At 46.5% G+C, this 27068-nt stretch overlaps 2 protein-coding genes across 2 annotated transcripts; both read left to right on the top strand.

Annotated features, from left to right (window-relative positions):
• The first annotated feature begins 1244 nt into the window (after positions 1-1244).
• On the top strand, positions 1245-6311 carry BRK1 (BRICK1 subunit of SCAR/WAVE actin nucleating complex). The gene is made up of 3 exons (XM_066617034.1): positions 1245-1420; positions 1541-1623; positions 5628-6311. The coding sequence occupies exons 1-3, from the start codon at positions 1303-1305 to the stop codon at positions 5652-5654; spliced, it is 228 nt and encodes a 75-aa protein (XP_066473131.1). The 5' UTR covers positions 1245-1302; the 3' UTR covers positions 5655-6311.
• Positions 6312-13017: 6706 nt separating this feature from the next.
• Positions 13018-26685, top strand: LOC136640745 (NACHT, LRR and PYD domains-containing protein 3-like). Its single transcript, XM_066616038.1, has 6 exons — positions 13018-13320; positions 13985-14005; positions 18144-19857; positions 21980-22066; positions 24762-24929; positions 25666-26685. The coding sequence occupies exons 1-6, from the start codon at positions 13053-13055 to the stop codon at positions 25754-25756; spliced, it is 2349 nt and encodes a 782-aa protein (XP_066472135.1). The 5' UTR covers positions 13018-13052; the 3' UTR covers positions 25757-26685.
• Positions 26686-27068: the final 383 nt, after the last annotated feature.

Genomic DNA, 27068 nt, shown 5'->3' with positions numbered 1-27068 from the left:
CTGCCCCTACTTTCTTTCCTGTTCCTCCAAGCAGCTGGTGGAATTCAAAGGAATACTATCTCTTAACTGGAGGTTCTATTTAGCTTTCATGACTAATACAGAACCGCACTGGTACAGCGTTTAGTGCAGTGATTTTCAACCTTTTCCATTTCATGGCACATTGACAAGGCACTATAAAGGTCAAGGCACACCACCAGATTTTTGACAAATGACAAGGCACACCATGCTGCCAGTGAGGGCTCACATCTCTCATTGGCTCTATAAATGACCTTCCCCCAAATTCCTGTGGCACACCTGTGGACCACTCACAGCACACCAGTGTGCCAAGGCACAGTGGTTGAAAATGGCTGGTTTAGTGGAGAAAGATTATTATATTTAAACTGACTTGGGATGATATTCATTTAGGGGAGAGAAGCATTGAGATGGACTTGTCTGAGTCCTGTTAATGAAGCTGTCCTTTAGTTCCAGTTTTAAGCTATTTCTGCCCAAGGTTGCAGATACATGCCAGGGACCAAATGTTATTCTAGTGGGCCAGGCAAAAATGGGTTTTAACCATTTAACCAAAAGTGTACACCTGTGGGTCAGGCAAAAATGAGTTTTAACCCATTTTTTGCCCAGTCCACAGGTGTACATATATGGTCCCTGTTGCATATATGCAACATTGAGCAGAAATGACTGAAGCTATGCTAAAACAGTACAGGTGCTACCTTGGTATCCACGTCTCTAAAGCTATTTTTCCACTGATTTGGTATCCACTGATTTTTTTAATCCACTGGGGGTTCTTGGACCCCTGTGGATAATGAGGCATGACCTGGACATTCCAAAGAAAGGGGTGGGGAGTTTGAAGAGTGGTGGACCAGACTCAGTGAGGCCCCTCTAGCCCACCACTCTCCTGCTCTGTCCCCCTCTTCCTCTCCAGTGCTGGAAGTAGCGGAGGCTGGCACATCATCAGGTTGACTGGGGGGAAAGAACTTGGGCCCCTGCTTCAGGCAGCCCTTGTAGAGGAGCATCCACAAGAGCAGCCAGTTGGTTCTCCCAACCGTGATCACTCTAGACATTTCCCTACGTCTACGTTTCCAAGGAGGCAGTGTAGAGGAGCATCCACAAGAGCAGCCAGTTGGTTCTCCCAACCGTGATCCCTCTAGGCGTTTTCCTGCGTCTGTGTTTCCAAGACGGCAGAGGGAGCGCATGCGCCGTGGGGGTTCTCGGCCTGGAGGCGGGCCCGGGCCCTGCCTGGCAGCCCTGCGCGCATGCGCGGCGGCGTGCTGGCGAGGCGGCGGCGGGGGCTCCCAGCTGGCGGTCATGTCGGTGCAGGAGGACCCGGTGCAGCGCGAGATCCACCAGGACTGGGCCAACCGCGAGTACATCGAGGTGATCACCAGCTCCATCAAGAAGATCGCCGACTTCCTCAACTCCTTCGGTACGCCCGCGCGCCTCGCCTCCCTCCGGGCCGGGTGGGGCCCCGCCCTGCCCGGGCCAGCTGCGGTGGGCGGCGGGGCCTCCGGCACTGACCTCCCTCGTTCTCTTCTCTCCCCCGCAGACATGTCCTGCCGCTCCCGCCTGGCCACGCTCAACGAGAAGCTGACGGCGCTGGAGAGGAGGATCGAGTACATCGAGGCCCGGGTGAGGCTCCTGCCCCGTCCCCGCGTCCTGGGGGGCGCCCCACAGCCCCCGCCCTGCCCCACAGCACAGCCCACTCGGAAGCAAGCCCCGTTGCGTTCAGTGGGGCTTACTCCCACGAAAGAGCGCGTGGGCTTGCAGCCTGGTCCTGTGCCTTGCTCAGAAGTAAGTCCCATTGTGTTCAGTGGGGTTTACTCCCAGGAAAGTCCGCATGGGATTGTCGCCTTACAGCCCTATCTTATTCATGTCTACTCAGAAGCAAGCCCCGTTGTGTTCAGTAGGGCTTACTCCCAGGAAAGCTTGCATAGAATTGCAGCCCTCATCTTCTGCATTCTGTCCTCATCTCACTTCCCTCTGTTGTGGTCCTTTTGAGTCACTGAGGCTGAGTTCCTGCTGCCCCTCCTGTCAGGTGGCAGCTGAATTTGCAATCAGTTGTATCCATTCAGTAGATTCAGCTTGACTGGGCTGTGTAGCACTATGCTGAAGGGCTGGTATTGTGTGTTTTGTCTGCTTCCCCCTCCCACACACACACTCAGCTCCTCCTTTTTTTAACTTAATAAAAAGAACTCCCTGCAAATGGACAACTAGCATGTTGAGAAGACAGCCTTTAAAATGACAAATACATATAAAAGTCAGATCACCTTTCAAAGGGATACAAATATTGTGGCATGCTGTTGCACACCAGAGCCTGATCTCTTAGATGCACCTACAAAGGCATACACTACATTAGTTTTAAGGTACCACAAAACTTTTGACCTTGTGTGTGTGTGTGTGTGTTGATTACATCTTACCCAGCACTGATGCCAGGTAAGGGAACAAACTTCTGCCCAACATTGCTTATATGCAGCAAGGATCAAATGTGTACACCTGTGGGCTGGGCAGGAGGCCTCTGTGACTTCCCCCAAACTGCAGAATGCAGCTTATGCCCCATAGGCATGGCTGCATCAGCACTGGAAAGTTGGAAAGGATTGGACTCTGTGTTACCAGTATTGCATAGCCATCCTTCTCCTGTGCAAAAAAAACCTCTTCTTTTCCCTAAAGTGTAACGAGTAATCACATCTTCGGTTTGCCATTTATTTTCAAAGACTGGCAGCTTCATAGAACAAACTGCTCTCTTAATGCCCTTATCTCTGAATAGGTTTTTTTAAAACCTTCTGTCTCTAATGTCCCTATACTATTTGTCTCTATACTATAATGTCCCTATAATGTTCTTATACTATGGTTTAAAAAATTTCCTTCTCAAGGAATAAATCCACTGAGATAAATCTCCCATTGTCTATTGAACTGTGGATTTTCACTATTGAGAGGTTTTCATAAACTTGTCTAGATTAGCATTTACCCGTAACATTAGGTTCAAGGTGGAGGAGCTGTTGTCTGAGGCCCGTAATCAGAAGCGAAGCTGGAGGAGCAGCAGCGTGGTAAAGACTGCACTCTCTACAACTTGCTGTGTAAGTGGCTCCTCCTCCTTGGTGTTGGAGCCATTCAGAGCAGTGATGTTACTCACCATTGCTGCCCCAAATGGCTCTGACACCAAGGGGGAGGGGCTGCTTACTTGGAGTTGTGGAGCGTGCTGTACTTACCATTCCACCCCCCCTCCCCAGCTCCACTTCTACCTATGATGCAGTGGTAGGGTACCAACTTGGCATAGAGACTGGCCAAAACTCAGTTCCTGGCATTTCTGATTCAGAAGACCTGTCTGAAACTCTTAAGAGCTGCTGTCATTCTGGGTACGCTGTACTGATCTAGGTGGGCCAATGGTATAAAACAGCTTTATACGTTCAGTATATTGAGAAAACCATTGGACTTAGTATGATAACACAGCCTAAAAATTGGGTCCGATTTGTCACTGAAGTGTACTACATATATGATTCAGGGCCCAATACTGAGCAGTGTGTATCAGAGCTGTGAAAACTTCTGAGCTGTAGGGAGAGCATGTTGGTCCTGCAGCTGCAGGTGAGAAAGGACCAGTTTACATTAATACTCTGAATGCTGCATATTCTATAAGCAAGGCTATGACAGAAGCTGCTGCGTCACTTGGGCCTTCAGCAGTTGGTGAAGAGTTTCCCTAAGTAACTCACTTCAAGGAAGAAATTTGCTGCTGTGGGTGAATAAGGCAGAGCCCTTGCATGATGTTGCCTGTCATTCAACATCCTCTTTGGTCCAGCTACTATCTTTTATGTCAGTTTTTAGATTTATTGCAAACCTGTCACAAAGCTTAAGATATAATTTTAAAATCTTCTCCACTCATTTAAAAATCTCCATCACTCTGCTGACCACTGAAAGACCGTTCAGGTCAGACCTTACAACTGTTCCAGAACATGCTCAGGTTTGGACTATAGTGAGATTGAGAGCAGAAAGTTTGATAACAGAGGACTGGATGGTACAGAAAATGCCCCTCTGTACGTATTTGGCTGTCAGATTCTGGAGCAAAGATGCTGTCGTTAATAGGCTGTCCTCAGTTGATCTCAAGAATAGTGATAATGATATGGTGAAGAGTTACTTTCGGTGTTATGTATTGTCCATGGCTTTGTGGGTCAAAAGCAGCACCTGAAATTGTCCTTAGAAGACAATTGTGGGCTCATTCAGATGTGGGAGTACCAGTATCGCATGCTACTGTTAACCTGCCCCAGTGAAAGATTGGCAGCCACATTCTTTAGCAGCTGAAGCTTCCTAGCGTACTCTGGTTGGGCTCCCTGGAAGAACACTGTTAGATTTTTCTGTAATAATTCAGGTATGTCCAGATGTGACTTTCATTGCCATTTCTGGGATGATTTGGTTAGTGTTTGGTTAGTGCAGGGCTTTTCAAACTGGGTCGTCATGACACCGCAGCCTGTGGGCCCTGGCCACTTTAACCTTAAGGGGCAGGGGCAGCCTGGAAGCACGGAGAAGGCAGTGGCACGATCCCCAGGATCCCGCTGCTCAGGGGGACTGCAGGGGCTTGGGTCCACTTACCAGAGCCCCCTGCCTCCAGGGGTCCAGGGAGCCCTGCGCGACCTTCTGCAGGGCTCCCCACAGCTTTGAAAGCGAAAGCAGAGCGATCACACCCTCCCTCTGTTTAAGCGGAAGTGGAGCGCAATTGCTCCACTTTCACTTCTGAAGCTGCGGGGAGCCTTGCAGACAGTCGTGCAGGGCTCCCTGCACCCCTGGGAGGCTGCAGGAGGCTTGGGTAAGTGGACCCAGGATTGCGCCGCTCAGGGGGGCTGCAAGGGCTTGGGTCCACTTACCCAAGCCTCCTGCAGCCCCCCTGAGTGGCGCAATCCTGGGGATCGTGTCGCTGCCTTCCCCTGCCCCCGCTGCCTCCCCCCCCCGAAAGAACTTGGAGCAGGTCAAACTCTCCCAAGAGTTTGAAAACCGCTGGGTTAGTGTGTTAAATGAGCTGTTCTGAGTGGCTCAGCATAGCCACATTTCACTCATGTTTTTGCGTGGCGGTTGATTCTTACATGGAAAAAGAGTCTAAGACAGTATGCCCACACTCTCTTGCTCCCTTGACTGGTAGTGAAATGGAGCAGAAGAGACATCTTTATGTTCCTCTTTCAGGCATTTAAAAAACAGCAAGAAAGGCAAAAACAGAATTTCTACCACTCTGTTTTCTACCCGTGGCTCTAGCTTTCTCTGTGAGTTGTTGGAGGTTGAAGTCTTGTAGGAAAGTCTCCAAGCAGCTTCTGGCTGAATCCCTACCCCAGTGCTCCTTTCAGTGGAAACCCTGCTGGCCCAGGTTTCCTTGGGCCAGCAGCATTTTTTGCTTCCACTGAGTGCTGTACTTCTGTCCTTGGAAGTACCTTTCCTTTTCCCTCAATGTAAGACCTCGGTGTAAATCCATTCCTATCAACTGCACAATCCACACTGGTCTTTGTGGTGCGGTTTTGTGACAAGGATTGCGTCTTCCTCAAGTAACCATTGCAAAATGCTGTCCTTTCATCTTTCTAACATCAGATCTCTTTCCCTCCACCTCCCCTCCCTGGAAACCAGATTCCAAGGTAAGTAATGTGTCTCCTTTCTCTTGGCAGGTAACAAAAGGCGAAACACTGACATAGGCATGCCAGAAGCTAACAGGAAGACAACCTGGAAAAGAATGTGCAGCTATTTACAGAGCTGATGATCAGACATCAAGTTTCTTCATTACTTAATATGGATGGGAGTTATGCTCGTTTCTGTCTCTTGGGAAGCTGCATCCCCCATTTGGAGCCTGTGACTTTGTGCAGATGATTCCAGCTGAAACTGCTAAGCTGTATCAGAGCATGTTTAATTATGTGGTTTTATACAAGCAAATTCATGCAGTTTATTCCCTGTGGCCCCCATGTGCTTGCAAGGCCCTCTTGGTTTGCAGCAACAGAGTCTCTTTCTTGACCAAATCTTAATTTCTGGGAGCACCATTTTCCTTTTTTCCTTTTTTTTAGAATCAAAGCAGATCAGGATGTGGGGACTGTGCAAAGTGGGCATCTCTACTGGCAAGGTCAATATATCCTGTATTCTTTTCTTGCTGTAAGGGAATCAGTTAAATATCCCACTTTGCAATTTCCCACGTTCACTGAATAAACATGCAGTATGTATTGGGAAGCTGGGGTGGGAAAGACGATAATGTGCCAACAGAGGGGTGGCTCAGTTTTCTAAGTATTTTGTATTCTCTAATGTATCTTGGAGTGTCTTTTTCCATGTGTGTTTCAACAATAAAACCACCTCTGCTTAACTTCTCTGCACAGTTGACAACTGTAGTTTGGAATGAGTAGAGGCACGATGAGGCAGAATGTCTTTAAATGTTCAGTGCTAGATCGAACGTGAGGGTAGCCGACAGTCTTGTAATTTGACCTACACAGGTCCAACCTTGTTATACATGGATTTGACTCAACACAAATGGCCACTGCAAATAAAAAGGCATGTGCTGATCTCTGGAGAAGGGGAAAAAATCCATCCCTTTAAAATCACAGTTTAAAAAACTACTTTTCTAACTGTTGTAGAGACAGTCATGCAAGATCATTCCATTCTGCAGTTGAGCCAGGCAAAGGCAGGGGGTCCTTTGCATTTCTAATTGCTGACTACCTCTCTACAACAGTAAGAAAAGCTGTTTTTAAACCACAATTGTAAAGGGATGCACTTCCTAACTTTTTAGACTGCTTTTTTTAAACACATTTTATGGTATCAGCAGGGAGTCTCAGAATCAAACCCCTGTGGATGTTGAGGCATGACCTTATTAGAAGCAATGGAGGGGCAAGAAACCTGGAAGCGTGTCTTTAATTATATTTTTCCACTGTGTTTTTTTATCCACGGATGCTTTTTATCCACTAGGAGTTCTGGAACGGAACCCTAGTGGATAACAAGGAACGACCTGTAATTTCACACTATTGAGTGTTTTTAATCCTTTTCATAGCATCTGAGGGCCCAGTACTATCCAATTTTCCAGTGCCCGTGCAGCCATGCCAGTGGGGCATGCACTTCATCCTGTGGTGGGAGGCAGACACAGAGGCCTCCTCAAGGTACTGGAACATTTGTTTCCTTACTTTGGGGCTGCATTGTGACTGCACTGGTGCTGGAAAGTTGGATAGGATTGGGCCCTTAGTCTTTTATGGGCTTCTAGTGAGTGCCTGTATTTCCACACATACTTAGAAAAAACTGGAGCAGAAGATGTATGTTTTTTATATGAAGACATAACGCTTCTCTTTAATATTATGGGTTTGCAAGGCATATCTCTCCACACACCTGTTAGGGGTTTAGTAACACCCCACACTAATCTCTTGATGTCAGACATACTGCAGATTATGAAGCAGTGGCTGTCTCACATCAGGAACCCTAAAATTTGAGAGTTGTTTGACTTGAAGCTACACAAATGATGACTGGTCACTCTGAACCTGGATAATTAAGGGCAGTGTTTCCAAGTTGTTTGCCTAAAATTATAGGTCCAGAGTAAGCAGGAGTGAACTTTTAAAAAACGTTTTTTCTTCTTGCATGATTATTCAGGCTGACAAATGTGAACCTTATATAGGACAAGATTAATTAAATGATTTAGTAGGTCATCAAAGACATACCAGTGAAATTAGATTGGAAAGGGTAATCAGCTCCTGATGATCATTCCTGTTAAACTAACTTGTACTCCATTTTAGTGTGAAGAAATGTTACACATTTTCCTGTACTGTGTACGTACAAGTAAGCTTAATCTTTACGTACTCAGTTTCACTGACAGATGTGCATCAGGAAAAAGGGGAAATGTACCTTCAAAGGGGGGGGGCATAGGGACGGTGCTCTTCAGTTTTGCTTGCTGGAGTCTTTCATTATTTGATGTGAAAGTAAACTTTGCACAATAGAACCACAGATCTAGATGAAACAGTAGAGAAAACTCTTACAAGAGCTGCTGGTGAAGATGTTCTTGCAGAAGAATGGGAGCTGTGCATCCTCTATGTCCCATTGAACTTATAAACAGTGAATGTCCTGCTGATTTCTGAATCTCTAACATAGGAAAGTATTTGCACATGATGTCTGGGAAAACTCAGAAGAGACTCATTTAAGACTTCTCATCATGCTCAGCATGTATAAAGTCTTCAGCTCATCCATGATAACTCCTGCTATTTCCTACACTCTTAACATTGCTTGCCCTCTGCCAGCATAAATCATAACAGGAAGAGGAGCTCTCACCCCGAGCGCAGTTAACAGCCAGCTTTGCAGATTGTTCTTGTTCCTATTTTTCAGATAAATTTGGACAGTATCAGTAGTATGTCATCTCATCTGAATTCCCCAGCTAGTAAGAAAAAGCAAAGAGTGTGAAAGAAATAAAAGTTACACCCATATGAGCAGTGTGTGAGAGAGAAGGTTGAGATACATATTCATCCAGCATTTATTCCATCTAGAAGATACAGTACTGAAGCCAAATGGCCAAATATAAATGTGGTTTTGTTTTAGGAGTCTCCTACATAAGATATTGCCTCACACTCAAGTTCAGCATCCCTTCTACTCATTGCTCAGCCATAAGAGAACTGAGCTGATTGCAGGGGAAAACTTAGACCTATGCTGTTCATAGCAAAAATGGGAAGGGCTGTGTGTGCTCCTACATAATTTAAAAACTGGTGATATGAAGGGAACAGACTGAAGCAGAGTTTTGGATGAATTGGAATTAGAATGAATTGCAATGTGGTTGAAAGGGTATTATGATACAAAGAGAAGAGTGTTTTTGGCAGGCCATGGCAACCATCCTTGAACTTAACAGCTAAGACATTTTTAAAAACTGCACAACGCCTACTGCATATTGTGGCATACAATGCAACTAGCAGAAGATTTCTGCTTCTTTAGAGAGACAAAGTTTCTAGTCCCCATGCTTGTAGCAGAAATCTCAAGTACCACCACTGTTGCCTGTCTTTTCTGAAGGCTTGGAAAACAGCTGCCCAACACCAGTTCCTTTCCCCTGTCCTTTCTCATGCCCTCTTCCACCCCAGATGCTGTGAAAATGGAAAGAATTGGGTGAAAACCCAAATGTACGTTTTCATTTCACGGCACATTGAGAAGGCATTAAAATGGTCAAGGCACACATTCAATTTGACAACTGGCAAGGCACACCATGCTGTTGGTGGGGCGCTCACATCTAATGACCCAACTAATATATGACTACCCCAATCTCCCATGGCACACCTGCAGACCATTTGTGGCACACCAGTGCACCATGGTATAGTGGTTAAAAATCACAGGACTTGAGAGTGTGCAATCCCTACTCAGGAGTAAGTCCCATTGTGTTCAGTGGGGCTTACTCCCAGGAAAGTGTGTGTATAGGATTGCAGCCAAATGAGTGGGGTTCAAACGTGTTTTCTTAGTGCAGAGCATTCTGACAAGCATGATTTTGTCTGAGGGACTGGGAGCTCCGGGAGCCTGAAGCCTTTGCCCCACCTCAGCCCTTCCCTCGACCTAGGAGAGAGTAGGGCTTTCCCCTCTGCAGCCCCCAGAGCCTTCTCCATGGAGAGCCAGCCACTGCGCAGGACCAGCCTCTGTCTCTGACCCCACCCTGCCCCTGGCTGCCTTCACTTTCACTTCGGCGCCTCCTCGGCTGCAGCAGGAAAGGTGAGTCTCTTGCAGGCAGGGGGCGGGGAGGGGTCTTTCACAGGCGCTTCGGGGACCATAATGCTCTTCAGAGTGTCTGAGCTGTGGGCATGGCAGGCAGCTGCAACTCCCTCACTGCTAGCAGCAGCAGCAGTGGGTGAGAAGAGGCCCCCTGGCAGAACCTCTTCCCATGTTGAGGCAGGAGAGGGAGGGAGGGCTGCTGCTGCTGCGGGGGGGGGGGGGGGACGACATTTGCTGGAGTGGCTGAAGCAGGAGTTCAGGGGAGGCTTTGCTGCGGGGGCCAAGGGCCAGGGCAGGCCTCTGGAGCCCAGGAGCAACGCCTGGGTGCACCTCAGCTGCTTGCTCCAAAGAAAGTCAAAGCCTGTGGATTCCTGGGGTGAGACCAGCAGCAGCACCTTGCCCTCCTCCATAGGTCCCCCTTCCACATCAAAACACTCCCACAATAACACAAATAAAAACTATAGCAATAAATTCAAGTAAGTCAACCAAATTCTCACAAACAGCATCCTTTAATAACATAGCGGCAAGCGTAAAAATATATTGTATATTAAAAGTATGAAAGAGGAAGAGCACCAGGCACCTGACGGACAAGGTAGTAGGCACTGTGTGTGAATGTCTTCAGGAAGAGTGATCCGTGTCCTGGGGGCCACGTCAGAAAAGGGTGACCTAACCTTGGAAGGCAGAAGCATCCCGAGTATGCCTTTGGACAAAGATGTCAATGAGTGGGCAGATCCTTGGTGTGTGTGGGAGCAGGAGGCCTTTCAGGTGTGACCGCAAAGGTAAGTGTGGAAGTTTATAGGCAATGCCCAGAAGCCAGAAGCAGATTTCACAGTGTTAAGTGGCAATATGTTAGTGCTCTACTGTATGTTGACCTAAGGCTCATGGAAGCAAAATATATCATACAAGATAAGCAGGTGCATATATTATGCAAATTAGCACAGGTGAGCTGGGGCAGTATCTGGGTAACCTTAGTGCAGAATTTGTGTGTTGCTTCTTTTTTTAACCCTGTATACAGTATACACAGACCTAGGTAAGGGCTCATGATTTTACAAGTTGTAAAAATACTGTATATCATACAACAACTATACTTAGGCAGCAGTCCTAAACCTATTCACAAGGGAGTAAGCCCCATTGAACACAATGAGACTTACTTCTGAGTAAACATGAATCAGGGTGCACAGTAAGTGTCTTAAGTAAGACAGTAAGTGTCTTCTGTAAACAGAAGCCATCAGTATCTGGGTTGCCAGGCAACACTGGAGATGTCTTTTAATTCATGCTTCCACAGGTTATAATTAATGTCCCTTGTTCAGACTGCACTGCTCCCACATCTTCCCAGTTTTTGAAATTTAATATGACCTCTGCTTCCCTGCCAGTAGAGGTCAGAGGGGTAGATGGGCTGTAGAGATTAAGCTCCTCACATGTGAGCTTCCCCCAGTTCTTTAGCAAAAGGTGGCTTTGGTTACTCCTGTCTCTAGTGTTTACTCTCAAATCTCCATAACATACCAAGATCCAGGTCTACAGAGCTTGCGTCCTGAGTACACTTCTGTACTGCAGCGAGTCATGGACTCTTCGCTCACAACAGGAGAGGAAACTGAGCGCTTTCCACATGCGCTGCCTCCGACGCATCCTCGGCATCACCTGGCAGGACAAAGTTCCAAACAACACAGTCCTGGAACGTGCTGGAATCCCTAGCATGTATTCACTGCTGAAACAGAGATGCCTGCGTTGGCTTGGTCATGTCGTGAGAATGGATGATGGCCGGATCCCAAAGGATCTCCTCTATGGAGAACTCGTGCAAGGAAAGTGCCCTACAGGTAGACCACAGCTGCGATACAAGGACATCTGCAAGAGGGATCTGAAGGCCTTAGGGATGGACCTCAACAAGTGGGAAACCCTGGCCTCTGAGCGGCCCGCTTGGAGGCAGGCTGTGCAGCATGGCCTTTCCCAGTTTGAAGAGACACTTTGCCAACAGTCTGAGGCTAAGAGGCAAAGAAGGAAGGCCCATAGCCAGGGAGACAGACCAGGGACAGACTACACTTGCTCCCGGTGTGAAAGGGATTGTCACTCCCGGATTGGCCTTTTCAGCCACACTAGACGCTGTGCCAGAACCACCTTTCAGAGCGCGATACCATAGTCTTTCGAGACTGAAGGTTGCCAATACAAATACCTGCTGCAATATAATTAATATAATTATTGTATTTATTTATTTGAGAGGTTTATATCCTGCCTTTCCCATGCGGAAGCAAACGCCCAAGGTGACTTACAAAGCTCCATAGTAGAGTACAAAGGAGTTTATTCTACGGGCAGCTGGTAGAACCCTTCTCTTCCAGGTGGATTCCTTCATGCCGTGGTCTTCACATCTGGCATCTGGGTATGCCTTCCAAGCTTCCAGCAGGAGCAGGAAACAGTAGTCTCATGACAGCTTTATCAGCTTTCAGTCTCCCATCCAAAATTTAATCAGAACCATTCCTGCTCAACCACCAGATCACACCTGCTGGCCTGAATCTCCTGGGTTATGATAGCTGCCTGTTCTTGTTCCCTAGCCTCTTTCCCTTCTCATTCATGCTGCCTGTTTGTTCACATCTCCATAAAGAAGAGGATAAGCTATAGGATTGTGATGGATGTTTTTGATTTAGCACCCTTCTCAGCTTACCCTTCCCCATGCTGAAATTGCTCCTCTCAGCACTAATATTTGGGAGTTAAAGTACTTTATTGCCCATGAGATGCTGCATATTGAGCAGGTATCACTCCTTGGCTATGGCTAGGACCATCCCAGGGAATTTTCACAACCAACAGACCAAGGGGAGGTTTACTTGCTTGGCTGTTGAGGTGAGTTGCTCCAGCTGGTGGGGTGGCTGAGAAACCAGTATAATTTAAGGCATGGGGTGACAGCTAACCATACCTAGACTCCAGCCTGGCAGTGCCCCTACTCTTTCTTGAGGAGAATTAGCTGAAAAGACAGGCTTTTTGAAGGGGCAGGGCACTGGGCCAACCTATCCTTAGGTCAACTGAAGCAGCTGACCTCATGCAATAAATTGATTGCCTGATAGGTGCAATCAATGGGTGCCCATCTCTGTCTACCAGTTTTCCTCCTCCTCCTTCCATTCCTTCAGCCCTTACAAAGGAGGGGACAGGGAGGAAGGGAAAATAGGGAGGAGAGTGCTGAGTTAAGCCATAGGAGAGTGGGAGGAGCAGAAACTGGCACCTCATTGGTAAGGGGAGCAGCATTTGGCATGTCGCCACAGATGTCAGGTCTTGAACTGGCCTTGGTAGCGCAGGAGATAAGGTGACTGCAGGGACACCTGATTTGAGACACATGCACACCCAGCACCTGACAATAGGGTATGGTTTTTGTTTAGATATTCAGAACATTGGCTGCAACCTGATGAGAGTCTCCAATGGAGTCAGGAGGAGTAATGATGCAGGATCTCCTGCTAGCTGCCTTGGAAGACCTTGGTCAAGAGGCATTTGAAAAATTTAAGTTCAAATTACGTACCGCTGCAACTCCTGGGTTAAGGAGTATCCCTCTTGGACGGTTGGAGAAGGCAAAACGGTTGAATCTGGCAGAACTCCTGGTAGAGTTTTATGAGGACAAGGCTGCAGCTCTGGTGGTGGCTATCTTTGAGGACATCGGTCTCAAGTACAATGCTTCTAAACTCATCAATGGTATGGATGTAAGCATATATTGTTGTGATTGATAGCTATAGAATTGTCAGTATTAGTCTTGCTAGTAATTATTGAGGGGATGATCATCTATCCAGCTCTGCTCATTCCACTACTTGACACCTCTTCTTTACTTGTGCTTCTCCTACCACTACCTTTCTCCCCAGCTCCCTTTCTGCTGCACCCTCTCTCTCTCTCTCTCTCTCTCTCTCTCTCTCTCTATGCCTCTAGTTCTATGTGCGTGCTGCTAAGTTCCACCTTTTTACTGGACAGGATTTGGGTGACTGCATATGTAGTTGCCATATCTCTCCTTCTCCAGACATTAAAATGCTGCTGGCTCATTGCAGCTAAGATGGAAAGGGGGAAAAAAAAACTGAGCCCACTCATTCCTGCACTCATTCCAGTGCTTGGGCAGCATTTAACTACTCAATTGGCCTCTCTTTACCTTCCAGTAAAACTAGTTTAAGAGGCCACAACAAATCAGGTACATTGAACCTCACCTGCCTGATAATTCAGATGACTAGAATGCACTTTGATTCTAAGTTAGACTTGATGTAAAACCTTTTCTGTTATTATTTTATGGCATACATAACAGGGTCACTAGAGTGATAAACAATAGCTTTCACAGTTCAAGAGAGCCTAACAGATTGTTTCATTTCTTTTTTAGTGGCTGGGAAGCAAATTCAAGGTATGTATACACCTAATTGTTGATTGGCGTAATCTTTGGCAAGAAGTGAAGAGAGTTGGCTAGAGTTTAGGAGCTTAGTCATTTGCAGAACGTGATTGAAAAGTGAGAAAAGCCCCATAGGAAAGCAGCAGGATGAGAAGTATAGTTGTGAACAGTACTGACATTACATATATATGGGCATGGGGTTAAATAAATATTAAGTCACTGTCTAATTTAGAATGACTGGGCTGTAGCAGTCCAAAAGATGAAGGAGGTGATAGAGAACAGGACAAGGCATGCAAAGGAAAATTTATTTATAAAATGGAAAACTTATCCATCCCCCCTTTTTCAGTTCCCAGACAAACAACAAAATAAATACTACAACAGCAAAATAAAAGCACTTTTATATCTCCATACATACGTATCAACAGGTAATTAACAATTCAAACAATTACAGCACAATAATTAAAACAGGACAGTGAGCAGCAAGGAAACATAAACCAACACAGTAGGGGTGCAATCAATATAACTGAGGTGCCTCGTTAGCCAAAAATATTTTTGCCTGTTGCTGAAGCACCAATAATAAGGGGAGTCAAAGAGCTTCCTAAAGCAGCAAGTTCCACAACTTGGGGGCTGCAGCTAAAAGACCCTGCCCCATAGTTAAATAACTAATGGCCAGGGAAGGCAGAGCAGAGCCTCAGATGAAAAATGAAGGGGACAAGCAGATTGGGAGGGGAGGAGATGGTCTTTCAGATGACCTGGTCCAAGCTGTTGAGGGCTTTAAATGTCAAAATGAACACCTTGAGCTGAGCCTGGAAATGAACTGGTAGCCAGTATGGATGGTGCAGAATGGGAGTCACACGCTGCCAAGTTTGGGCCCCAACCGCAATCCATGCTCTCAAGTCTGGACCAGCTGAAGCATCTGGGTGCTGTTCAAGTGAACTCCATGTACAGCACATTACAGTAGTCTGATTTCAGTGTGATTAGGCATGTTTAACTGGCCAGCTCTGCTTTCACTACAGAGAGACACAGTGGGCACAGCAGCCAAAGCACTCCTTGCCACATTTGCTACCTGGCAATCCAGGAGCAAAGGCAGATCCAGGAACACCCCCAAGTTGCAAATCTGATGGGGGGGGGAGTGCTACTGCATCCAATTAAGGCTGTACCACCAACTTCATGCCAACTCCCCTACTGACCTGCAGCACTTCTGTCTGAAGCTTGTTTGTCTGCATTCAGTCGATTGCTGTGCCCAGGCATTGTTTCAGGTCCCCCACTGCTTCCCCAACATCTGATGAAAAAGAGAGACTGAGTTACATGCAACCTACATGTTGATGACACTTCAACCCCAACCTCCGGACAACCTTTCTGAGTAGTTTCATGTAGATGTTGGAAAGCACAGGAGACAAGAAGGAACACTACAGGACCCCAAAAGCTAAGGCAGTCTCTGTAAAGAAGTTAAGGGGTGTTGCACACACAAACACCTGCATGTACCTGAGCCAGCCAAATTCCCTCAAGCCCTGTGCTTCCTGCTTGGCTCAAAGGTCCACAGCATGGTGGAGAAGTGTTTCTAATAGCCCGTTCAAAAGGGGATTAACCTCAACACTTAACAACTACTACCACTCCCTCAAAACAACAAGCCGGGATCCCAAATGAGAGAGCAAAAGAGGTCCCTACAGGCTCTTCACCAGCAACGGAGAGGATTCGGGGAGTTTAGGCAATTTTCATGCCCCCCTTCTCTTCCTCAGCACTTCCCAACAGGTAGAATAACCAAGATTAGCCTCAGGACTGAATTTAGGTTGAACTGTGTTGTCCCCACTTTCAAACAGCACTCTTCCACAAAGCTGGAGGTTTATTTAAAGAAAAGGATACAAGTATTGTACCCAGTTAGAGTTTTGGTTAAGACAATACCCCAATACAGCACAGAAAAGGAGAAAAGCTATCTAGTTCTAAAGTCTACTTACGTCAAGCATTTCCCCTAAGCAGTTGCAGAGAAAGGCAGACTATCATAAGCAGATAGACAGCATCCCAGTCTTGGCCAGTGGAAGGGCTCTTTGCCAATTTTCCTAGGGGTTTTTATACCAGATGCAGCCAATGATATTTTGGGGTGATTTAATAAATTCTGCTGAGTCACACTAGTCAGCAAGACCTCTTTTTATTTTTAGTCATCCTTCCCTGGCCCAGGTGTCCAGTTAAGGTGATCTAATTTATTACCCTGAATTCCACACCTTTGTCCTTGAAAATGGCACAGCAATATTTCTTCAACTCATTATCTATCTGTCGTTTATTCCCCTTCTTCTTGGTGCCAACAAAAAAAAAGTAAGGGCAAGGAGTGCTGATAAGGCTGTCTCTGGGCAGACTTTTACCTGTCTCTGGGCAGACCCTTTTTGCCCACAAGGATCAGACATTTCAAAATGGATTCCAGACCAGAACGCTATAAAAATATAAAATAAACTTCACAAGTCATACTTTCCCCAAAGAGCCTTGCTTCAAAGCAACAGCAGTTCAAAGAGGTAAATTACTTAAACCTCTGGGTGTTGCTTCCCAGCAAACCAGATGTAAATTATCTTCTCTCATACAAATCTAAATGATCAACTTGACAATCTCCCAGGACCTATATTATAGGTAGAAAAGAATCCACTGTAATACAGTATCCCCCAAGAGCATTCCAACAAGGCAGTCCGGGCAAATATTGTGGCTGATGATCTCAAACCCTGATAAGAGGTCCAGGAGAACCAACAGGGATGCACTCCTTTTTCCAGCATAGGTCATCTCCCAGGATGGCCAAAGCAGTTTTGGTCCCAATCCCTGGTCTGAACCCAGACTGATAAATTCAAAATAAAGATTATCAGTGCCATTAAGAGAAACCTGGAATTGAGTACCCACAAGTATCTTATTCCCTAAAAGTAGATTGGAAACTGAATGGTAATTTCCTGGATTGGCTGAATCCAGCAAGGGCTTTTTAAAGTAGAGGTCTTATCTCCTTATCTGGTCATGTACCAGCCTCCATTCGTCCTGCTTCCTGACTTGGAAAAGGAAGAGGGAGACAAAGCGGAAGAGGAAGTGTGGGGAAGAGAATGATGGTGGGCTAGAGCAGGGGTGCCCAAACCCCGGCCCTGGGGCCACTTGCAGCCATTGAGGCCTCTCAATGCAGCCCTCAGGGAGCCCCCAGTCTCCAATGAGCCTCTGGCCCTCCTGAGATTTGTTGGAGCCCACTCTGGCCTGACGCAACTGATCTCAGTGTGAGGGCGACTGTTTGACCTCTCACGTGAGCTGTGGGATGAGGGCTACCTCCACTGTTTGCTGTTTCACGTCTGTGATTCAGCAGTGACAGCAAAGGAAAGGCCAGCCTTGCTTTGTGCAAGGCCTTTTTTAGGCCTCGAGCTATCGCAAGACCTTCATTCATTCATTTAAGTTCATCTTTAATATATTCATTTATGTAATCTTATGTAAATTTATTCAAATGTTAAATGTAAATTAATTCTTTTTTCCCAGCCCCCCCCCCCCCGACACAGTGTCAGAGAGCTGATGTGGCCCACTTCCCAAAAACTTTGGACACCCCTGGGCATTGGGCTCTCCTCTATACTTCCTCTTCTGCTTCATCTGCCTCTTTTCCAATCCAGAGAGTGTGAGAAGGAGAAGGAACAATGAAGGTGACCAGGGAGACAGAGATTAGCACCCCCCACCAATCTGCTGCCTGCGGTGACTGCCTCATTCAGACTCATGAATGGACGGGTCCTCCGTATAGGCGTAACACTAAACCATGACAGAACCATTCTTTAGTGTTACTAGTATGAACCTGTGACTCTTGCACCCCTATATGCACACCTTTTCCAGACAAGGGAAAGAAATTTGAATCTTCTATTTGTGGTTTAGGATGTGCCATGATATATCAGTTCATCTAAGCCTGACAGTTTGTGAACAAACCGGGGTATCACATTGGGATCAGATGCTGGCTTGTTCACAAACTATGGCTTGTGACTGGGATGTGCCAGGTTCAGATGCCATGACAAATTTGCAGTTTGTTCTAAACCATGAATGAAATCTGCAAGTCACCCTGCCACCCCCACCCCGCACAAGCTCAAGGCTCGTGCTAGAAGTGCTAAACCATCATTCAGTTATCATGCCTCAACCTGCCCTTTGTCTTATGGTATCATGCTAGGTTACAAAAAGAAGTATGCCGAGACTGTGATGGAAGAGTACCAATTGATAGAGGACCAAAATAGTCTGTTGGGTGAGAGAACCCCTTTGAACACGCGCTATACAGAGTTGCTGATTATCAGGGAGCATCGGCCTCAAAAGCAGAGGGAGCATGAACTGGCTGCTACTGGCAGGAGGCACATGGAGATTCTTGAAAAGAACACTTCCGATTATTCATCAGTTGACATTGAATGCCTTTTTGAACCTGATCAATCAGGAGAAACTCCAAGAACAGTGGTGTTGCAGGGGCCTGCAGGGATTGGTAAAACAACGACTGTGCAAAAGATCATGCTGGGCTGGGCTGCTGGGGAGCTCTATCAGGAATCATTTGACTATGTGTTCTGCATTCGCTGCAGAGAACTGAGTTTTACTGAAGAAGTGAACAGTCTAGCTAACCTTATTCTAGAACAGTGTCAGGACATCTGTGCCCCAGTGGGTGAGATCTTAGCCCACCCTGAAAAGTTGCTCTTCATCATTGATGGCTTTGATGAACTTCGTTTCTCATTAGAGCCTGAAAAAAACCAGCTCTGTGACGACGCTTATTCAAAAGTGACCCTGGAAAGTATTCTGAGCAGCCTGCTGAGGAAGAAGCTCTTGCCAAAGTGCTACCTGTTGATTACCACAAGACCTGGTGCTGCACAGAAGCTTCAGGAATTCTTGAAGTTTCCCAGATTCACTGAGATCCTTGGATTCTCCGAAAAAGGTCGCCGTCAATATTTTTTTAAATTCTTTGCAGATGACCGGAAAGCAAATCTAGCACTGAGATTCATTGAAAATACTGTGGCAGTCTCCACCATTTGCTTTATTCCCATGGTGTGCTGGATCATCTGTTCTGTCATTAAAGAAGAACTGGAAACTGAAAATGAGATAGCAGACACCTTGGACACCACAACAAAGGTTTTTGTGCAGTTTACTCACAGTCTCCTCAAGAATGTTTCCGGTAAAGTGAAGTTTCCTCTGGATGAGGTTAGAAAACTCTGTTCCTTGGCACAAACTGGTATTCTGGAACAGAAAATTCTCTTTGAGGAGGAGGATCTCAAAGAGCATCATTTAGACGGATCTGATCTTACAGACTTATTTCTGGAGAGAAGAACATTCCGGAAGGGCCCTGTCCGCCACAGCCTCTACAGTTTTCTCCATCTCTGTTTTCAGGAGTTTTTTGCTGCCATGTTGTATATTCTGCAAGAAGAACCAAAAGGGGTCCCACATGATTATGTTCAGGACCTGAAAAGACTCTTAGCTGCCTGTGAGAAGCCAGGCAATGAACATTTAGAATTAACTGTACGTTTTATATTTGGCCTGAGCAGTGAAAAGGTGCGAGTCTTCCTCGAGCAAATCCTGCAGTGCAAGACATCTGACCTTGTGAAGCCTCTCTTACTTCAGAAAGCAGAAGAAGTAGCAGCTGAGGATCCCCCTCGAACAAGCTATTCCCTGCTGAATTTTTTGCATTGTCTGTTTGAAAGCCAAGAAGTAGACTTTGCAAAGCGAGTGATGCATCGTTTCCACACTATTGACCTTTCTTTTAAGACAATCTCAGTGCTGGACTGCAGGGTTCTGGCATTTTGCTTGGAGCACAGTACAGTCCAGGATCACTCCATTGATCTAACCTATTGCAGGTTGAAGTCTCATCACATCAAGGCTCTGGCTCCAGGAATAAAAAACTGTGCAATTTTAGAGTAAGTAACTTCATCCTGTTTTCCAGCAAGAGAAAATACTGACAAGCACTGCAGAGTTTATCTGTTGATTCCTTAGTCCTAAGGATTGATTCTGTAATCCAGAGCTTCCCAAACTGGAGCGTCGCGATGCCCCAGCCTGAGGGCCCTGGACTTTACCCCCTTAAGGGGCGGGGACGAGAGGAAGGCCACAACGCAAACCCCAGGATTGCGTCACTAAGGGGGGTGCAGGAACTAGCATATACTTACCAGTCCCTGCAGCAGCCTCCCGGGAGTGCGGGGAGCCCTGTCCAACCTTCCACAGGGTTCCCCATGCTGTAGAAAGTGAAAGCGGAGCAATTACGCCCCACTTCCTGTTTGTGATTGCAAACTGGAGCGGAGCATGATCGCTCCACTTTCTTTTTCTGAAGGTTGGGGAGCCCTGCAGAGGGTCATGCAGGGCTCCCTGCACACCCGGGAGGCTGCTGCAGGGACCGGTAAGTGCATGCCAGCCCCTGTGCCCCCCTTAGTGATGCAATCCTGGGGATCGCATCACTGCCTTCCCTGCTCCCCCGTAGGCACTTACAGTGGTTCTCAAGCTCCCTGTGAGTCTGAGAACCACTGCCTTAGTTCTTATTCCAGATTCCTGACAAGGTTACTTGTCAGAAGAGGATACATGCTATAGGCCAGAATCTTCCTATTCCTGAAAGTCATGTGCTGTGCCACAACCTGATATATTACTCTAAAACTACCGTATTCCCTTGTTCTATACTGCTTGCTGCTGGGCAGTTGTGTCGCTAGTATTTGTATCTCCCAGTGCAGGAGGCCAGCATGTGATGGACTTCCTCCCATGCAGTGGGTGGGGTAATGCCCTGGGCAGTGGGCATGGTGATGCACCATTGCCCCACTCCACTCATTTTTTGGCTATAACTTTGATAGAATAGACATATTCCAACGTGGTTTGTTTCATTGCATTTTGCATGAAATTACATATCAAACTAGATATATAGCACGATGGTATTTAAAAATACCAAGATCTTAAACGTTTTGGCCAGTAATGGTGTCACCTCCCGCGTGTGCATCACCCAATGTGGTCCGCACCCCCCACACTCCCCTTGTGAGGACACTGCTGCTGGGAGAAGCCAATAGGCTGACCCTCTCCACATCCAGATTACAATTGGCCCACATCTTACATTCACTTTACATTTTCAAATTCAACTATTCTCACTTGGAAAACAACAAACAAAGAAAAACAACAGTTTAAATGATGTGAGCGATTCCACCTGCCATTCACTCACGGAGTATGAGTCCCAGAGTGAGCATGAGATAGGAGAATGAATCTGCTGTTCCCTCAGTCAGTCTCGGTTCCCATGTGCTTGTTACAGTTTTCGAAGAGACCGTATGTCGAGGCATCTCCCTTCGTGTCCACAGATCCAGTGTCCACAGTTCAAAAATCCCTCCGTTGTGCCCCTCCATCACGCAAATTATTTATCTGCTTGTGACTGCAGCCTTCCTGTCACAGTTCTTGGCTCTTGGCTGACTGCAAAATGGAAGCAGGAAGCAGTCACAGGAAGCAAGGGCTGAAAAGAACACAGTGCTAAGCTCTTTGAACTCTATAATGATAAATAAAGAGTGCTGCAGCTCCCACCCACCCACCTATTCACACACCTGCTTGCCTGCTTGTCTGCCCTCTACCTCCCCCCCCCCCCCGGGTTGTGTGCACACATGCATTTGCAGGGGCAGTTTTTGGTAGTGGGAATGCAGGCAGTGCAAGGCATGGGCCTCTATTGGAGTAGCAGGCTAGAGAGTAGCATTCGTGAGACTGATCTCAACACCTGGACAGAGTCACATGGGCAAAGTTCTCATAGGATCTGAGCTCATATTGTTTAGGGCTTTAAAGGTTAATACCAACACCTTGGGCCTGAAACCAAACAATCAGCAACCACATTTCAAAGCTTTTTTCTGTTTGTATTAATAGAAATGTCATATTTTAGAAAGTGATGCTGAGGTTCTCAGATTCTCCAATGAGCCATTACTGTTACTTCATTGCACAGCTTGCTCTCTGCCATTGAGATCAAAGCAACGTTCTTATAGTCTTTCCATATTTTGAATAAATCAGTTCAGAACCTGTCTTTTCCTTCTGCAGGTTCGGAAGTAACAAACTTGGGGACTCAGGAGTGGCTGTTCTTTGTGCCGTTCTGAAGGAATTGGACTGTCATGTGACTACTCTGAAGTGAGTAATATGGGACTGGAAATACGTACAAAATGTTGAGTAGATGTGCAGTCTGCCATCTTCATGTTAAGATCATTGAGTGTGTGGCCTGTTCCAATGGGCTCATGGACAGTGAGACACTGGGAACCTGTGAGCACGGGAGTGCACCAGTTTGACTCTGTTGAGCCATTGCAGCTGCAACCTGTTTCTGAGTACAAATAAGGATGCTGGGTTTTGAATGTCAAAGCTCCTCACAGCTTTGGACTAGGGTACTTGAAGCACTGCCTCCTTCCCTGAGGTCACCTTAGGGAAACCTTCTTGAGTGCTGCTACTAATTGAGGCTAGGTTGTTAGCAACAAGGGTAGGCCCTTCTCTGTAGCATCACCACAACTTTGGAACTTCCAATAGAGTGAAAAACTACCTCCTACCTAGTGACCTTCCAACAGTGACTAAGTCCTATTTGTTTGTTAGCTTTCTCCCTTTATTGGTTCCCCCTCCCAAAAGCTGTTTCCTTGTTTTTATTCTACTCTCTTTTCTATAGGTTACATGTTAATGTTTTTTTATATCTCTTTCTTAAATTTTATGCACAGTACTATATTTTATTGGTTGTGAGCTACTGTGGTCATCAGGCAGCCAACTCAATACTGTACTACACAACTCCCCACGCAGTGATGCAGCTGTCCCAGTGTGGCACACACTATGTCCAGCAGGGGAGTTTTGGCCTCTGGAGGCCTCCTCAGGGTAAACCTGCACTAGCCTTCTAGATCTATTCAGACCTGTACCAGCTATATTGCTGGAGAAACTCTGTGTGGACCCAGGTTGGTGGATTGGGACGAGGAAGGGGGATAAGATATTGATGTGTGACACTGCCTCTTATCCACCCCACCCCAGGGCCCAGGAGAGGGGGTAAAGGGGGTAATTTGTACCCAGGCCCAGGGTCAGAAAGGGGGCCCAGGAGCCAAAGGAGGGGGCCCAGAAATTTCCTGGGATCTTCCATTTTCCAGTCCCACCCAGACTCACTGTCCACGTGGGATGGTGGGGGCGTTACCATGGGGACATGGCGGGGACTACTGCCACAAGCCAAACACACCAGGCCCAGGAATCCATACATTCCTTTACAGTGTCTCATCTGGGAGGAAACTGACCTGCCACAGTAGTTCTTTGACTTGTGGATCCGCTTACCATGATGAAGTGTAGAGGAGCTCAAGGACCCAGCTGTGGGGCCATAGCTGCTGCAGAAGTTCATTTTGGTGCACACAGGACACTTTCGTTCTTAGTGTGAACCTAAATACAATGATGCTAATTTTCTGCAATGGATTTCAAAGATTTCAGAAAGACTTGGGTGTGTGCTTGGTTTTCCTTAATACTTTATTGAGATTAATACATTAATACTTAATACATTGTAAAGCCTGGTACACTGGGACTCCAAAGATTATTCTGGCTGTTAGCACCCTCCCCTACCTTATTTTGGCCCCTGTTCTATCTGCCCCCATTGCCCCCCTCCCCCTTGGGGAAGGGGCCCAAAAGAAACTTTGTATCCCCGGATAAAATTCCTTTCAGAGCCCCTGCCCCACCCCATTCCTCCCCCTCCCTGCCCTATTCCAGCCCCCACTTCCCTCCCATCCCCTGCTATACCAGTGCCAGTTTGCATCCCTGGTGCGCTGGTATGCAGGCCGAGGTGTTTGCTACTTGCAGTGGCAGCCAAGCCGCACCAAATGACTTGTCACATTTTGTGACAGCTGTAAAGGGTCTTACACCACCAGAACTAGCATTCCAATGTTGTAATGCCAGAATAGGATTGGGTCATTAGTCTGAAAGGGGAAAGGCAGCATATAAATCTTTGAAATAAGTAAACAACCCTGGGGCTCTGGCATGCAGAAAGAGGAAAAACAAATGAAAAGCAGCAGTTAACAGCAACAAGTAACTGGTGAGAGCAGGTGGTAGGTTGTTTAGGGAACAGGATATGCAGAACTAGGCAGCAAAAATAGGGGGGCTCTTGTACTGTCATCTCACTGACACTTCTCAGCTAGTTGGAATCACTCACTTGTTCCATGTCCACAGTTGTTTCCTCTTACTCAGAGGGCTCCATGGACTCTTCATGCTTTGGGGACTTGAGGCACTTCTAGATCTCTGTTGGCACAGGCCTTTGATGAACTGCTTAGAGCTAGGATCATGCCAGTCTGTCAGTGGAATGTGCAACTTTGCTATACTGGGACCTTGCTTTTTTTTTTTTTCTCCCAAGGATTCAGAGAACAGTGTTCCCTACATTTTTATCCACTACAATATTCCTTAGTCCTAGCCTGTGAAAGAAATTATTGAGATGAGATTTGCCAGATTCTGGGATAATCCACGACAAGTAAATTTCAGTAACTGTTTGGCTTTGCAATGACAGATGTCATTCATCAATTGGTATGGATGAGACAGCCAATGCTCAGTGTTGGTTTGTGTCCTTGGTAACATTTTGGGCATCTGTCTACATCATCAGTGTTAGATGGCTCAGAGGGCTACACAACAGACCAATGATATTCATCTTGCCTCTCAAGTAATCAAGGGTGGTTTGGATGCAATTGGTTAGGCTAGGTAGGAGTAGATTCTAGAGTAGAGAAACTGGTTTCAACTATATCAATTTGCATCGCAGCACTGAAGAAAGAATAATCGTACTTAGACTTTCATAAGTGATCTGGCTGTATCTGCTTCTCTGCTTTGCCATTGACAGTCTTGGTGAAAACTACCTCACAGATGCCTGTGCCCAAGAACTTTATGCAACTCTGAGCACCAGCCACATGCTGTACAGTCTTAACCTTCGAGACAACTCCTTCACAACAGCATCTCTGCCCTTCATCGTTCGTCTCATGAATACCTGCACAAGTCTGACTATATTACAGTGAGTGTTGGGAAGGGTGGGAGACAGAAGTTACCTTACCTTGAAGGAAAGAGTGAGATAGGGTGCAATCCTAACCCTTTATGTCAGTACTTTCCAGCACTGGCATAGTGGTGCCAATGGGATGTATGTTGCATCCTGTAGTTGGGTGTCACTCATGGAGGCCTCCTCAAATTAAGGGAATGTTTGTTCCCTTACCTCAGAGCTGCACTGCCCTTATGTCAGTGCTGGAAAGGATTGTGCCCACATATTGCTCTGCTGTAATAGCTCCTGAAACCAAGGGAGTTGAGTGAGTGGGTAGGTGGACATCTTTGATTTATTGCCTACAGTGTGAACAAGTAAGTATTGTAAACATTTTCCTGTGACAGAGACTCATGAGTTAATTTCTGTCATGTGATGATCTGTACACAGGTTGCACTCTTACATGAAACTGCTTCATTATATTTGAATGTTATTATGTTTGAAACAGCCGTATGTTAGCTTATTAAAAACTCTTTAGACTTGTAATGAAGTCAGTCAAATGGAGTGTTTCCATTTCCTTGTTAGGACATTCTACTTTTATTTACTACTTCATTATCTTGAAAGTATCCTCATAAATTTGGACCCTTCCCATCTGTGCTTCTTCCTCACAGAAAGGATAGGAGGGCTGAGGCCACAATGGCGGCCCACTCATAAACACGGCATGTTCAGCTCCAAGAATTCACTTTCATCTCTGAATTTTCTTTCCTTTTTCTTTCAGTTTGAATGGAAATGGATTTGGTGTCAAAGGTGGAAAATGTCTGAGGCAGCAAGAGAAAAAGTTGAACCACCCATTTTTGTTGTGGTTGTGACACATTATCTTTACTCCACTTTATCAGCAGCAAGCTTGTCAACCAAACTAAATAAGAACAAAAGAAGAGCCCTGCTGGATCAGGCCAAAGGCCCATCTAGTCCAACTTCGTGTGTCTCACAGTGGCCTGCCAAATGCCCCAGGGAGCATACAAGACAACAGACAAACTGCATCCGGTGCTCTCCCTTGCATCTGGCAATCAGAGGCAGCCTGCCTCTAAAACCAATAGCTTGCACATACCTACTATGACTTGTAACCTGTAATGAACTTTTCCTCCAGAAATTTGTCCAATCCCCTCTTAAAGGCATCCAGGCAAGATGCCATCACTACTTCCTGCGGCAAAGAGTTCCACAAACTGATTACACACTGGGTAAAGAAATATTTTCTTCTCTCTGTCCTAACTCTCCCAACACTCAATGTTAGTGGATGTCCCCTGGTTCTGGTGTTATGTAAGAGGGAAAAAGCATCTCTCTATCCACTCTGTCCATCCCCTGCATGATTTCGTATGTCTCAATCATGTCCCCCCCCCCCTCAGGTGCCTCTTTTCTAGACAGAAGAGGCCCAAACGCTGTAGCCTTTCCTCAAAGGGAAGGTGCCCCAGCCCAGTAATCATTTTGGTTGCTCTCTTTTGCACTAGTTACCGAATCTGGTGGACTTGCTAGAAAAGAGTGCCTCTTAGAGGAATCTGGACATTTTAAAAAGAAAAGAAGCAAGGTAAAGGGGTAGTAACTGTAGTTGTAGGAAGTATTTTCCAAACTATGATGGTTGACATGATTCAGAGCCCAATCCTAAACAGGGCACACTGGCTCACTGCCAGCGTGCACTATCGCAAACATGCCATGAAGCATGTTTCTGAGCCCTTAGCACTGGCCCAGTGCTGGAGCTAGCCCAGTGCCAGGTGGAAAGCTGGTGCTCCACTGCTTCGCGGTCACCTGAACTACCGGGTGGCAGAGAGGTAGGTGGGGTGTGGGGGAGGCGGGGAGGAGATGTGCTGAGGGAGGGATTGCGGTGGGAGGAAGGCAGAACGGTGGAGCTCAGCTCCACCAGATCCTGAGTTCCATGCCAGGCTGCTGAAGAATCAAGTAGCCCCATTGCAGGGTTACTTTCCTTATCTGGGGGAAGGGAACGAGGAGCTACCAGTGGCTGCCTGGTGTGTTCCCTCCCTCTTGAATTATGAACTGCTCCCTCCTTGGAGATCTTCCAGCAAGGCCTGAAGACTTTTTTTTTTTCCACTCAGACAAGCCTTCTGATTCTTAGCCTTTTATCATCCAGCATTTACAGGCATGTCCTTTTTAGGTGTTACTGTTGCTCTT

The sequence above is a fragment of the Tiliqua scincoides genome, chromosome 2, assembly GCF_035046505.1.
Source record: "Tiliqua scincoides isolate rTilSci1 chromosome 2, rTilSci1.hap2, whole genome shotgun sequence".
Taxonomy (NCBI): domain Eukaryota; kingdom Metazoa; phylum Chordata; class Lepidosauria; order Squamata; family Scincidae; genus Tiliqua; species Tiliqua scincoides.
Note: the sequence above shows the minus strand (reverse complement) of the source record. Positions and strands in the feature narration are given on the sequence as shown.